At 44.5% G+C, this 14,799-nt stretch overlaps 1 protein-coding gene across 1 annotated transcript in view; it reads left to right on the top strand.

Annotated features, from left to right (window-relative positions):
- Nucleotides 1-14,799, top strand: part of LOC126428108 (venom allergen 5.02-like) — a 45,039-nt gene that overhangs the window by 6,783 nt on the left and 23,457 nt on the right. Inside the window, exon 2 of the mRNA XM_050090011.1 lies at nt 13,801-13,949. Coding sequence (XP_049945968.1) covers nt 13,820-13,949 — 130 coding nt within the window. The 5' untranslated portion in view covers nt 13,801-13,819. The remainder of the gene's footprint in view (nt 1-13,800; nt 13,950-14,799) is intronic.

The following is a 14,799-nucleotide window of genomic DNA, read 5'->3' as shown; positions in this document are numbered from 1 at the left end:
GCCAAGTCGAAAAGCACTCGTAATTGCGGCCAAATATCACGGGTGCGCTCGCTGTGTTCTTCAGTTTTAACGGCAGTACACCACGAGTTCTTGCGACACGGTCGAGCGAGCGGTGAAGAGCACTACTTACGAGGTCACCGCCGTCATCGGGAAACAAGCCAAAAAATATTCCGGGTATTGACGAAACAATTCACGGCTTTTGCTCCGCGATAATGCACCTGTTCACACTGCATTCTTTGTTCGTGAATTTTTACCCGAAAACAACAGGTACTGTAATGGTGCACCAGCATTCACATTCGCCCATGTGACTTTTCTATTTACCCAGAAATGAATAAAACCTTAAAGGGCCACCGTTCTACAAGCACAGATGAGCTGAAAAACACATCGCTGAGAGAACTGAAAACTATCTCAAACATCGAGGTCCAGAATTGTATAGAGGACTGGAAAAAGCACTGTGATATATGGATAAAACAGGTGGAAATAAAACTGGAGCGAAAAATATTTACAAGACCGATGGCAGTCTAGTTTTGTTAATGAACGGAAGAACTGCCCATCAGAGAAAATGCTGGAAAGTGTGACTTCGATTGGTTGACGCCACATGTCCATTCCGGCACGTTCTCTCTTGGTACTTGGCTGCACCGTAACTTCGAGTGAGTGAGAGGAACAGGCGTCTCTGTGGCTAGTTCAATGCAACACAAAATGGTGCTCACGATAAAATAGCGCGTGTTCATTGTCGAGCACAATTAGGTTGAGCACAATTCATGGAAATCGTATACGGAACTGTGTGCAAGAAGAACTGAAAATTAAATAGCTGCAACCGCCTCTTTTAAGTTTAATTTATTCACGCAACCAGTTTCGGTCTTCCACTACACCATTTTTGACGCCCCGTTAATTGGGAGGAGTCCAGTCTCGTGTGCAGTCATAACACGGGGCAATATTAAATAACCGGTGTGCATAAACGTCTGATTTACACGACACTACCACTTCATTCATCAGGCGACGCCATGTTGTTATGACAGTTGGTTGACGAGCTAGATGATAGTGTCGTGTAAACCACACGTCTACGGACACTAGTTATTTGACATTTTGCCTCGTGTTATGACCGAACACGAGATTCGACGTCTTCCAATTTAGGATGGTTCGGGGCCTGAAGATGGTATAGGCGAAGACTGAAACTGGTTGCGTGAACAAATTAAATGCAAAAGAGACGGCCGCAGGTGTTCTAACTTTCATTTCGTAATGGACAACTGAAGTCCCTATAACCGTCTACTATAAGGATGGACACACAAAGATTTCTTTGTGCAAGGGTTTAAGGCTGGAAGTGTTTTGAAAAACCTCCAGCAGAGTCCGCAAAGCAAAGCTTAGTGGGAAAAATGGTGCGAAACAGCGTCTGTAGCGAATAAAAAAAAATAAGTATCCGAAAAATAATGTAACACCAGTAAATGAAAGCCTCTAACGAAATCAGACAAAATTTCAAGGCCGTTTATCTGTATGAACGATAAGTAAAAGAACGTAGCGTCGAAAATTTACGGAAAGAACCTGCACATGTATCCATACAGATTTACTGTTGTGCGTGAGCTACAGCGTCCAGATGAACCTCCGTTTTCTGACTTCTGTCCATGGCATCTGTGCGAAATGCGATCAGGACCTCTGCTTCGTACTTCAGCCTGTCAGCGTACGTGAACTGACGCACCATGTTTCACTATACAACAGAGAGTCCCCATCAGTAGTTTCAATATCCTTTAAACATTCTCAATGTTGGTGTTTGGTGCGCTGTGTCTAACGTCTGCATCGTAACAGGATTCTTTCACCAAATTGTTGATGCTAAAAAACTGTTAAGTCGATCAGTAAACAGCAGTTGAATGGCTATATGGATATTTTCCGTAAGACGAAGCAACAGCACGCACCGCTTCTTCGACAACCTCGTCAGCAGTGTGTGAGAATTTCCTGGACACCTCGATCGGCTAGCGTGTCTCCCTGGAGGACAAACTGAAGCGCCAGGTATGTCCATACAATCCTCACACACTAGAACAGATACAGTGGAACAATAAAAACGTTACCGCTGATATCCGACAGGCAGAGCTGCTACGCGTGTCTCGCACTTCGATAAATCGAGCATTTGCTTCATCGATGTCAGTGATGACCATTTCCAGTTTCATTAGCAACAGTAAATCCCGCGTCACTCGAACGGTAAATATTTCCTGGGGCACGTGTAGAGGAGGAATAAATAAAATTCACCAACCCCCCCCCCCCCTCCCTGAGCTCAATTTCTTTAATATATCTCGTACACTTGGATGGGTGACCATTCGGTCTGCAGCGTATTTTTGGCAAGCGGGATGCACTCAGCCCTTGTTAGGTAAAGCAGCGGCTCCGGTCTCCGAAACTGACATACGGCCTGGAGAGCAGTGTGCTCACCACATACCCCTCCACGTCCGTATTCAATGACGCCTAGGAGGGTGGCACGGCGGCCGGTCGGTACCGTTGGGCCTTAATGGTCTGTTCGGGAGGAGTTTAGTTTTACTCACGTTAATGTGATCACCTTTCAATAGCCTGAATAACCACCATTTGCAGGGCGGGACGTGCAAGAAGAGTGTCTGTGAGGTTCTGGAAGGTATCGACAGGTATGTGGAGCTGTGCCGACTCGTGCCGTGGCCAGCTGCGCCGGGTTTCTCGGTTGAGAATCCACTGTGGGAACAGCCTAATCGAGGTGATCCCACATAGTCTGGATGTCGTCTAGATCCGGGGAGTTAGGTGCCCAAGGGAGTACGAGAAAAACTCATCCTGGTACTCTTCGAACCACGAATTTATGCTGAGAGCTGTGTGACACGTTGCATTGTTCTGCTGGTAGATGCCATTGTGCAGAGGAAACACAAGCTGTATGTATGGGCGTACATCGTGCTAAGGACGGATGCACATTGTGTTGATCCATTCTGCTTTCCAGAAAATGAGGTGACCTAGGGAATGCCACGAAAAGCTTCTCCGGACCATAACCCTCCCTCCTCCGGCCTGTGCCTTTCCGACAATTGTTGCAGAGTGTTTTGTTTCAATCTGATAGGGCATGAAACGTGATTCACCTGAAATGGCCACCTGTGGACATTCAGCGGACGTCCAGCTGGCGTCCGAATTCAGGTCTACGTCACCGATGAACATATCACACAGCAAGCGCGCATGAACCAAGCGTCTTTTACGGAGGCCCATACGCAACAGCTTTGGACGAGCAGTCATTCGGAAGCCTCTTGCTTCATGTTGGTGATCAGTTGCACGTTCATTCGCCCGTACACATCTCCGTGGCCGTCGTTCACGTCATCTATGGCCTGTGATACGCCAGTTTCCTCGGCGCTTGTTTTGGATACCGTCTTTTTGCGATCCACAGCACACTTCAACCACTCTGGCACGCGAACTGTTTACAAACGCCGGCCGGTGTGGCCCAGCGGTCCTAGGCGCTTCAGTCAGGAACCGCGCTGCTGCTACGGTCGCAGGTTCGAATCCTGCCTCGGACATGGATGTGTGTAATGTCCTTAGGTTAGTTACATTTAAGTAGTTCTAAGTTCTAGGGGACTGATGGCCTCAGATGTTAAGTCCGATAGTGCTCAGAGCCATTTGAGCCATTTGTTTACAAACGAAGCCGTTTCGGTAATGTTTCCAGTTTTGGCCCAAAGCCAATGATCCCGCCCTTTTTGACGTCAGATAGCACGCCTCCGTATCACCACAGAAACTTCACTGTCGTCCGAACTCTCCCAGCACGCTATATACACTCTCCACTGCGTGGGTGGTATACATGTTGACGTGGAACGTAGGCGGCGGTCACGTTGATGTCACTGTTTGAGTACAAAGAGCTGCAGTTGATTTTAATTCCTTTTATACTGCAAAAGTAATACTTTTTTCTGTGTACGCCTTTTGGTTTTATTATGAGTAGATGCGGGAGTTACACGAGCGAGTGGTCTGTTTATATCAGGCATTACAAAAACATGAGCAGTGTACTGATTTTCTCTCTTTTGTTGATGTTTTCCTAGCCGAGCGGTCTAAGGCGTATTTGCGAACAATTTGTTGCTCTTCAGCCGAGGCAGAATCACTAATGACCAGGTCTTTATGCCCCGCAGCAAGAGCCCGACTGTCAGCATATCCGCCGGGCGGGTTGGCCGAGCGGTTCTAGGCGCTACAGTCTGGAACCGCGCGACCGCTACGGTCGCAGGTTCCAATCCTGCCTCGGGCATGAATGTGTGTAATGTGCTTAGGTTAGTTAGGTTTAAGTAGTTTTAAGTTCTACGGGACTGATGACCTCAGAAGTTAAGTCCCATAGTGCTCAGAGCCATTTGAACCATTTTGTCAGCATATCCAAATGTTTTTGATGTTGTACATTTCTGAAATACTCAGGGAAAACAGAAGAGGGTTTAGCACTGATCCTTGTGGTAGGCCATTTTTAAGCTTCATTAAAGGACTCATCTTAATAGTGTATGTATATTAGAGCTACAAGTTTCTGTTTATAGACTTCCGTCCCCTCTTTTTTTTTAGTGTCCCTCATATATTACGCCGCGTGCTCGAGGTGAGCTCCCGACGAAGTTGTGAGTAGGGACTCCTCGCAGAATACTAATGCGCTCGCCATATTTGCCTCGCATCGCAGGTCCTTCGGAGCGGCTCTCTCGAATCACGACAGCACACACTATCCGTGCGCTACAAGGCCGCCCTCCGCTTCTCGCAAACGAGACACGCACTCCGGAGTCACTTGTGGCGCACGTGTTGCGGTTACTTTTACACAGAGGAGATGCAGCGTGTTGGAGACCCAGCAACTAGTCAAACATACTCCATTACCGCCACGACAACTTTCAGCAGACGACATGCCGTACACACTCTCAGTTGAGTAAATGAACAGCAAAGGCGTCGAGCGAGCAAAACCACAAGGAATACAGCGGTGACTACAGCAGCAGTTAGCTGTGTAGGAATAAAAATGTGGCGAAACGAATGACGGACTGGTCTCTGTGCTATCTATATCACGAAACAGATAAAAAAACGTTGCAGGATACGTGTCGAATGGGTTCTAGGGGCCAAGAAAATGTGATTTTCGGTATTTCATACAATTATTGACCGAATTTAAAAATTTAAAATACTGGAATATCCTAGTCTTTAACCGGTATTATCGTACGTTAAACGTCTAACACAAAAAGTCGCGAATTAAAATTCAGGACTGTTTATATGCCTTGAGGTGCCGTAATCATACGGCGCGCAAAGTACTCAGAACATATTCATCGAGTATTTGAGAATGGCAGCAGTTAGTGACTAGCAAAAAACTTTACACACAGCTTCAAACATTCTCAAGACTTATTCTCGGTGACACCCTCCCACAAAATAACAAAAGAAAAAAATTTCATCGGTACTATATTTTCACGGTTCATGTAGTAAAACTATGGTATCAGGTATGACGTTTTAATATATCACTCTTTTGTTACGAACTCTATTGGCGACACATTTTGCAGAGGGTATTCACATACATGGCTAATGTACCTCCAAAATTGTATGATTCTATGACAAATAGCTCTGGAGGTATGATGTCATACATACTGAATGACTTTTCTTAAAATGGAACGCGAATTACCCAGAGTATACTGAGAATATTTAGAGACTTCCATCAAACCTTAATCACGCTGTTTGATGCATGGGAGTTCGAATCCTTAAAAAATCTTGTGTCTGAGTCTGACTTCCAGGCATAAACGATCGATTATGTGTGTGACGTCAATGAATGAGTGACTCGCGCGGACCTGGATTTCTTCTGCATCTACACACATACTGCGCAAACTACTGTGAAGTGCATGGTAGAGGATACTTAGCACTGTACAACAAGTTAGGGTTTCTTGCAGTTCCATCAGAGTACGGAGTGCGAGAAGACTGATTAGTTAAGGGCCTCAATGAACATTGGGATTGTTCTGATCTTGTCTTCACAGTAACTACAGCACGGCACTTCGGGGGCTGAAACATATCACCATATCCTCCTTTTTTTTGTTACATTTTATTTGTGACCTCAGGACATGGAGCACTCAGCCAAGTATGGCTACATGATATGCTGCTACAAATTAAATGACTCATACAATCAGACACACAGATACGCATTCTTTGTAAGCATATAATTATATCATGATATGTTCATCCGCTAAAATTTATACATTCCTACATATTATAAAAGTGTGTGTGTGTATGTGTGTGTATGTGTGTGTGTGTTTTTCACATCTCCTCGTAAACCATTGTACCGATTTCACCCAAATTGGGTACACATTCGCCTCACACTCTCAGGCAACAATCGCAGTCGGAGTAAGAACCGCCTACCTATCATAGTTAAGCAGATATGACATCACGGGCAATGAATTGCGTGAAAAAGTGTTGCATTGCGCATGACGTCTAAATTTATTACTCGTAATAAATTTCGCAGACAGTATACACATATGTGACTAAATGTACTTACAAAATTATATCAAGGAACCAGACATAGTTCGAGGTGATATGACGTCATACACACTGAGATGCCTGTAGAAATGCCCCGCATCACGCATAGGAGGGCTACTGGGAAAGTAAGGAACGAGCGGTCTCGAAATGGAAGCCACAGTGAAAATCCGATGAAGTTTCGCACAGATGTGTGGGGCAGCGTCTCTAGTATGGCCACCGACCGCGTCACGTCGCTCTAGTAGCTTCTGAACGCGCAGTCAGCACGTAAAGATGCCTTAAGCACGAGATTGCCTGCCGAGAGATTTCGCCTGATTCCATGCATCTCCACATAACGTACCTGTAATGCAGTTCTTTATTCATGATAGTTCGGCCGGCCGGAATGGCCGTGCGGTTCTAGGCGCTACAGTCTGGAACCGAGCGACCGCTACGGTCGCAGGTTCGAATCCTGCCTCGGGCATGGATGTGTGTGATGTCCTTGGGTTAGTTAGGTTTAAGTAGTTCTAAGTTCTAGGCGACTGATGACCTCAGAAGTTAAGTCCCATAGTGCTCAGAGCCATTTTGAACCATGATAGTTCTCTGCCGCACGGTGCAGGGGCTATGAGGGGGCCGTATCGTGTTTTCGATGGGAAGCGTTTGATCACCCACCATATAACCCGGATTTGGTTCCTTCGATTTTCATCTGTGCCCACATGAACCGCTGGCTATGAAGACAACGTTTGGCACAGACAACGAGCTGGAGTCCAGCGTAGAAAATAACAAGAAAGCACAAGTGGCTGCTTGGTATTGCAAAGATGATATCACAATACAACAAATGTGTAAATCGGAGGCGACTATGTAGAGAAGGACCTGGAAGATGTAGCTAATAATGAGCGTATGGCATTGTTCGCCGGGAGACCCCTCGCGGGGCGGTTCGGCCGCCGCTCCACAAGTTCCTTAACGCCACTACGGCGACTTGCGAGTGAATGAGGATGAAATGATGATGAAAGACACGCAACACCTAGTCATGTCGAGGCAGAGAAAATCCCTGACCCCGCAGGAAATCGAACCCGGGACCCCGCGCGCGGGAAACGAGAACGCTACTGCAAGACCACGAACCGCGGACAAGATGTAGTTAATTGCTACAAATAAAACTTTCGATTTTCACTGCGGGTTCCATTTGGTGCCTGTTCGTTCCCCACTTTCCGAACGGGCCTCGAACATTTACTTTTCACTGGTAAGACACTCCTACAGTCGGATCAACTTAAAGATCTCTGACACGTGCCAGCGCTTTTGACAGCTTTCAGCTGCGAAGAGCAAATGGCTGTAGGACAAACAATAGCCGTCCATAGAACTATGAAGAGGCGTTGTTTCATAATTTCAAAGTTGTTTTAAGAAGAAAAAGGACAGGAAATATTTTCGATATTACACTACAGAGCCATATAATATTACCATTATTTGAACATTATATAATGATCTTTCACAGGGGGGGAAGTTAATTTGAAATATTGAGTTTAATTTTAGCTGTGAAAGCTATTTTCTGACATCTTCTTTAAATATTCCTCATTGAAATTAATTTAATTCCCCAAAAGGCCGGTCGCAGTGGCCGAGCGGTTCTAGGGGCTACAGTCTGGATCCGCGCGACTGCTACGGTCGCAGGTTCGAATCCTGTCTCGGGCATGGATGTGCGTGACGTCCTTAGGTTAGGTAGGTTTAAGGGTTCTAGGGGACTGATGACCTCAGTCCCATAGTGCTCAGAACCACTTGAACCAAAAGACATTTACTGATTGTTAAACAGTTAGTAAGTTATATTTTTTTAAGCACGTCTGCTGATGGCAAAGTTTCTGAAATGGTAAAACGGAGCATCGAAAATTTTTACTTGGTTGTTAATTGATTTGCACTCAGCGATCCAGCATTAGTTTCACATCAAACCGACCAGAAAGTTGACCGACGGCGTTGTTCAGAGGTCAGTGGCCGATCTCAAAATTACGCAGTTTGCGTAACTACGTTGCACGGATAGAGAAAAGATCGGTAAAAGAGATCTAAGGGACAGTGAAATAAAGGTTTGATCAATTATATGCCGGTTGAACACTAGTAGCGTTCGGCTGTAGCCACGAAATAATTCGTCGGCAACTTTGGTGCAGCCTGAAAAAGTTCTAAAATGCAACATAATAAACTGAAATGTCGCATTAATGGAAGAGGAAAGTAGGTTTTTTTATGAGACAGCAACCAATAACAAACGAGAGAGAGAGAGAGAGAGAGAAGAGAGAGAGAGAGAGAGAGAGAGAGAGAGAGAGACAGAGCGAATAGGATCGCAGCTCCTGCTTTTACACAGTCAAAACAAATTACGGCGACTACCTTGAAGTTGCCTTTCAGAGTGTCTTTTACCAAGTTTTGATATATAAACATTTCTCTGCAACATTCTTTATATGAACAGTAAAAAATACATTTTTATATTATGACCTTTTCTTCATAATTTAGAGATTTATTTACACAGAGAAACTTTATTCTTAATGTCTTTTACCACTGATTAAACGTTTGGAGCATATTTTATTAATTATTCAAAATGCAACATTTTGTTTCTGTTTTTAAGAAAATTGGCAAGATGAATACCCAGGAAATGCCGGGTTTGTAAGTTAGTATGTTTATATAGTGCAGCATCACGTATCACGTGTTATGAGTTGTCCCATCATGCGGGGGGGGGCAGTCACAGTGCACGAAGCGGAAAGCTCTGCAGGTAATTGGTTGTCGCGTGGTACGGCAGTGGGCAGCCGAAAATGATGTTGTCCTCGCCGGCGCCACAATCACACAGGAGTGAGCCAATCAGATGTAGCGGATGGAGGCGCAGTCGGAAAGCTGAACATAGTGGCCAGAAAGTTTCTGTAGTACTCACCGACTGAGTACCACGGTCATGCAGGTATGATTGGTAATATGGCTGCTTAATGTCTTCCTCCTTGTTGGTACGACAGGCGCCATTTACTGTTCCGTAAGGTCCTGATCTGCCACGGCACGTCTTGCAGGAGGTCCGTATAAGGAACTCGTCCGCATATCTTTGTTCCACAGTGAGAACATAGACAGTTTCATTCCCCCTGGGACCATGGTTCTTCCCGTCAATCAAAGCTCTGTGATTTTCTTGTTAGGGCGCTGCAGTTCATCCGGTCTATTATCTGGTATTATTGACAACATGATTCTGTGTGAGGAGCAATGCCGATTGTGAGTCTTTCAGAGTACAGGCACTTAGATTACTATTAGTTCTGTAAGGTACAGGCACCAGAGAGGCAATTCTGACATTGCGGGTTCACAATGGGAGAAAGACTAAAGAAAAAATCAAGATACGTTCACAGGATTTGTCGACGTGGAAAAAGCGTTCGACGATGTAAAATGGTGCAGGTTCTTCGTAGAATTAGTGACGAAAGAATTGGTGAGGAAAGGACTATACGAAAACCACTGAGAAAAAGAAGGGGCATTAAGATAGAATATGTGTTGAGACATCTTGGAACTAGACGAAATTGTAGAGGGCAAAAAATTGTTGAGACAGACAGAGGTTGGAATAAATATAGCAAACAATTGAGGACGTAGGTTGCAAGTGCTACTCTGAGATGGAGAGGTTGCCACAGGAGAGGAATTCGTGGTGGGCCGCATCAAACCACTCAGAAGACTGATAAAAAAAAATGCAACTTTCTAAGTTCGCTGTCGTAGGACGTGAGCAAAAAAATGGTTCAAATGGCTCTGAGCACTATGGGACTCAACATCTTAGGTCAGAAGTCCCCTAGAACTTAGAACTACTTAAACCGAACTAACCTAAGGACATCACACACACCCATGCCCGAGGCAGGATTCGAACCTGCGACCGTAGCAGCCTCGCGGTTCCGGACTGCAGCGCCAGAACCGCACGGCCACAGCGGCCGGCGGACGTGAGCAACTAGCTTCAGTGGTCTGCCAGTTCAACTTCTTCAGCACCTCTCTGGCGCGGGTGAAACGAACCTTTGACTACTCCTGCTTCCCCTCTCCGTGTTCGGCCAGTGCCCCCTGTTGGTTCTATTTGCTACAGATCCCACACACCTGAAGAATATTTCAGCACGGGACGTACGAGTGATTGGTGGGCAGTCTCTTTTGTAGACTGACTGCATTCTCCCAGTATTCTGATAATGAATCGAAGTCTAGAACTTGCCTTGCTTACGACTCAGCGTATGTGACCATTCCACTCCATATTTACACAAATACTTGCGCCCAGGTATTTGTACGACTTGAGTGATTCCAACTGTCACTCATTGACATCCTACTCATAATCTTAACTCTTAACTGTTATTTCTTAGGTAACTACGATACAGAAAAATATACTGAATGTGTGATGTCCTGGTCTGATGTAAGAGAGGGCCTGGTGCCCCTAATCAGATCAGGTTAAATAAAGTAAATTTTCGCAATATTCCTATTAAATTTCGACTGCTCACAACATACAGTTCTCAAGACATCTTACTTCTGTGTAATTTTCTGATTTCCTTGACACTATGAGTGAATCGAATTCTGTGTTTTCTGTACACGACAAATTAGACAGACATTTATTGGAAAACAGAAGTGCACGTAGTTAATAGTGACACAATAGATACTTTAGTGTACTGTTTGATTCAACTTATGTGTAGTGATTCACACAGGCCATAATACATCAGTTTTATTAAATGATGTAGGAGAGATATTGTGCTCTTAAAGACTACTTAGGGCGTCAAAATATGTCGGTACAGGCAACAGAATACACATACAAAATAAAATTTTAACTGTAGCCGCAAACAAAGAGTCTGTCATTGTTTATGAATTCTTAAGTATTTCATAAACAGTGATATTGTTGGTGTCTGTGAACACATTTTGAGATTCTTTAAGTGTGCAAACCAGAAAAGGATTTAACTGAGAAACTGTATGGACATACTTTTCGTACTGTAAATGTCAGACAGCTATATCTGTAACACTACGTGCCAAGAGAGAAAAGCTCCTTCCTGGTAACTGGGTTAGATTGTTTGAAAACTTCATCACTCCGCAGACAATCCAAGTCAAACGGATGGCTTCGTATTCTCAACTGGACTTTGTTCCGTTCGGGAAGCAATGCTTGCTGCGAAGTACGCGAGTGAGAACAGTAAGTTTATAACACCATCACACGCCTATGGAGAGGCCGCTCGCAGACCACACACCAAGACTGTACTGCCGGGCTGCCGACCTGTCAGGGGCATCAGCGATGGTCGTACACTTTCCAATCTTTATTCTTTGTCATTTACAATCAGTTTTTCAGCGCTATCCGTTCCTACTGTCCCCGCAACAACCTGCAAGAGATAATATTAACAACACACAACGTTTTCTCAAGATGTCAATCTGAACGTAACGAACGTTTTAGACAGATTGGTGTCCCAGTTGGAGAAACACAGTGACCATATCTTTAACGACTTTTTAAAATTATTTTAATTGTTTGTACCGTAGGTATTGCAACCAACCGCCTGCATTTAAAGATCTTAAAAACTGTTAGCCGAAAACGTACCTAATGCTAGCGGCTATTTTTTCTCTCTATCCAGTTATCGTCTCATTTCATCTGGTGCTCCAGACGTATATTAAACTCAGCAGTGACCCCTGCATCAGTCGTTTTCATATTGGATACGATAAAATCTTTCTAATATACGTTTGGCTCTACATGAAGGTTTGTTTGCTCTTTGAGTACCATTATCGGTAGACGAACTTTTCGCACAGACTACGTAAGTTGTTATCAAAGTAAATACACCTGGACGGGTGAAGTTCAAAGACTCACCATCTTCTGCATTTCGGAAACATTGCACTGCTTAAGCAGTATGAACCGAAAGTGGAAAGAATATGTTCCTGACTGGGGTCTCATCAGAAAATTTTCCGTGAAAGTGAGACTGCATTGCTCAGTTATCTAAAAATAACTTCAGTAACGCATCACAGTCGGGCGAATAAATGTTTCGTGTTAACTGACTTCAGTTTCGATGTCTCAAGAGTAAACAGTAGTGTATCAGTAAGCAATCTCGAAGTACCTACAGCATAATTCGGTGGTATTCGCTCGCTTCAGCGCACTTTGTAAGCATTTCAGAATGATAGATTCTCTTGTAGTATCATGTAACGTGGATTCGGATGTAATTGTGACGAACTTGAGGACCCAAAGTGAGACAATAAAAATACTCGCCGCAGTATACGTGAAAATCGGTAAGAAATTGAAAATTACAAACTAATGACAGATGCCGTTTCGTATCGCTCGTAAACATCTTCGAAATTATAGAAAACGCCAATCAGAGAAAAGCTCGCTTCGAAAGTAATCCAAAAAGCTTAAAAAGTCAAGTGCCGGCGAATATGAGAGCTACCGCAGCGTCGAAAAGAAACGGAGCAAAGTCATTGAGTATCTGCTCCATCGGGCATTCAGTAGCCACCTAAAGTTCAAGCTTGTAATTTATCAGTCCTCTAACCATTAAACTGCTTTGTGTAACCTCTGTATTAAAAAGAACGCTAGCTAAATTACATATTAGCAGGAAATAATCATGATTTTTTTCCCTGAGTTTTCTCGAAAAATGTACGGCGTGGACCCGAACGGCACAGACAGAAAACTTTTCCATTACCTTTGCACTTTCAGTTACCAGATGATACATTGTATTATTGTTGTGGTCTTCAGTCCTGAGACTGGTTTGATGCAGCTCTCCATGCTACTCTATCCTGTGCAAGCTTCTTCATCTACCAGTACTTCCTGCAACCTACATCCTTCTGAATCTGCTTAGTGTATTCTCTTTGTCTCCCTCTACGATTTTTACCCTCCACGCTGCCCTCCAGTACTAAATTGGTGATTCCTTGATGCCTCAGAATATGTCCTACCAACCGATCCCTTCTTCTGGTCAAGTTGTGCCACAAACTTCTCTTCTCCCCAATCCTATTCAACACCTCCTCATTAGTTATGTGATCTATCCATCTAGTCTTCAGCATTCTTCTGTAGCACCACATTTCGAAAGCTTCTATTCTCTTCTTGTACAAACTATTTATCGTCCATTTTTCACTTGCATACATGGCTACAGTCCATACAAATACGTTCATAAACGACTTCCTGACACTTAAATCTATACCCGATGTTAATAAGTTTCTCTTCTTCAGAAACGCTTTCCTTGCCATTGCCAGTCTACATTTTATATCCTCTCTACTTCGACCATCATCAGTTATTTTGCTCCCCAAATAGCAAAACTCCTTTACTACTTTAAGTGTCTCATTTCCTAATCTAATTCCCTCAACATCACCCGACTTAATTCGACTACATTGGATTATCCTCATTTTGCTTTTGTTGATGTTCATCTTATACCCTCCTTTCAAGACACTGTCCATTCCTTTCCACATTGTTTTATGGTTACTTTTATGTTTCAGTACAGCGGAAATTCTCGAGATGTATCTCGCCGTGAACTGCAGGAGCCTGCTGCTGTGCGCCGCCGTAGTGCTGCTGCTGCCATCTAGCGGGGACGGGTTGAGCGCGGCAGGCTACAGCGGAGCCACCTGCCGGGGAAGCTCGCTACTACGTGAGTAACTCTCTCTGATGTCTGTATCCGAACCCGTCACGCGTCGAAATGGGCGCGTATCAGAGAATGCATACGCGCGTGCACAAATGAGTCGGAGTGTGTAGGCGTGCGAGGAGTGGGTGGCAGTGGGTGTCTTCGGGCACGCGGAACAATCTCCCTCATGGGTCACAGGGCCCGAATCAAAGGAACTGCCACATCGCGAATACGGCGCGCGTTGAAAGTGGACTCTCAATGGACCTTACACCCGTCAAAGTGAAGGTTAGTTGTGCTGCGAACACCAGTCCGTGATACATCTTCGAACGTAGTAATCTAACTAGGTACTCGGTACAAATGTAATTTTTTGTGATTTTTGACGATGCCTTAAGCCGAAACGATCACTAGACAAGCAGGTCTATGAAAATGAAAAGATGGAACATTTTTATTTACGTACATTACGTGGTAAAGCGAACTAAAAATGTGGCCACGGTGGCAGCACGGTCGTTTTACAACTGAGAAAGAGGGAACAGACGTAGTAACAGAACACATCCTGGCATTCTCACAAGTGGAGTGTCACGCATTGCTGAATTACTTGCCAAATAGGAACAGGACAGAAGCAACTCGTAAATTATATCCCCGGTGCTCACAGCGCTTTCCTGGCTGTTTCTGTGATTTCACAGTGATGTTCTAAGCTTAGCACCCCTAGAGAGGTCATTGGTTGATTGGTTGGTTTTGGGGAGGGAAAGAAACAGCGAGGTCCTCTGTCCCGTAGGATCAGGAAGGGATGCGGATGGAAGGAACCATCACGGCAATCGCCTGAACCGATTTAAAGAAATCAGGGAAAATCTAAATCAGGACGGCCAGAGGCGGGTTT

This window comes from Schistocerca serialis, chromosome 12, assembly GCF_023864345.2.
Source record: "Schistocerca serialis cubense isolate TAMUIC-IGC-003099 chromosome 12, iqSchSeri2.2, whole genome shotgun sequence".
NCBI classification, from domain to species: Eukaryota; Metazoa; Arthropoda; class Insecta; order Orthoptera; family Acrididae; genus Schistocerca; species Schistocerca serialis.
Note: the sequence above shows the minus strand (reverse complement) of the source record. Positions and strands in the feature narration are given on the sequence as shown.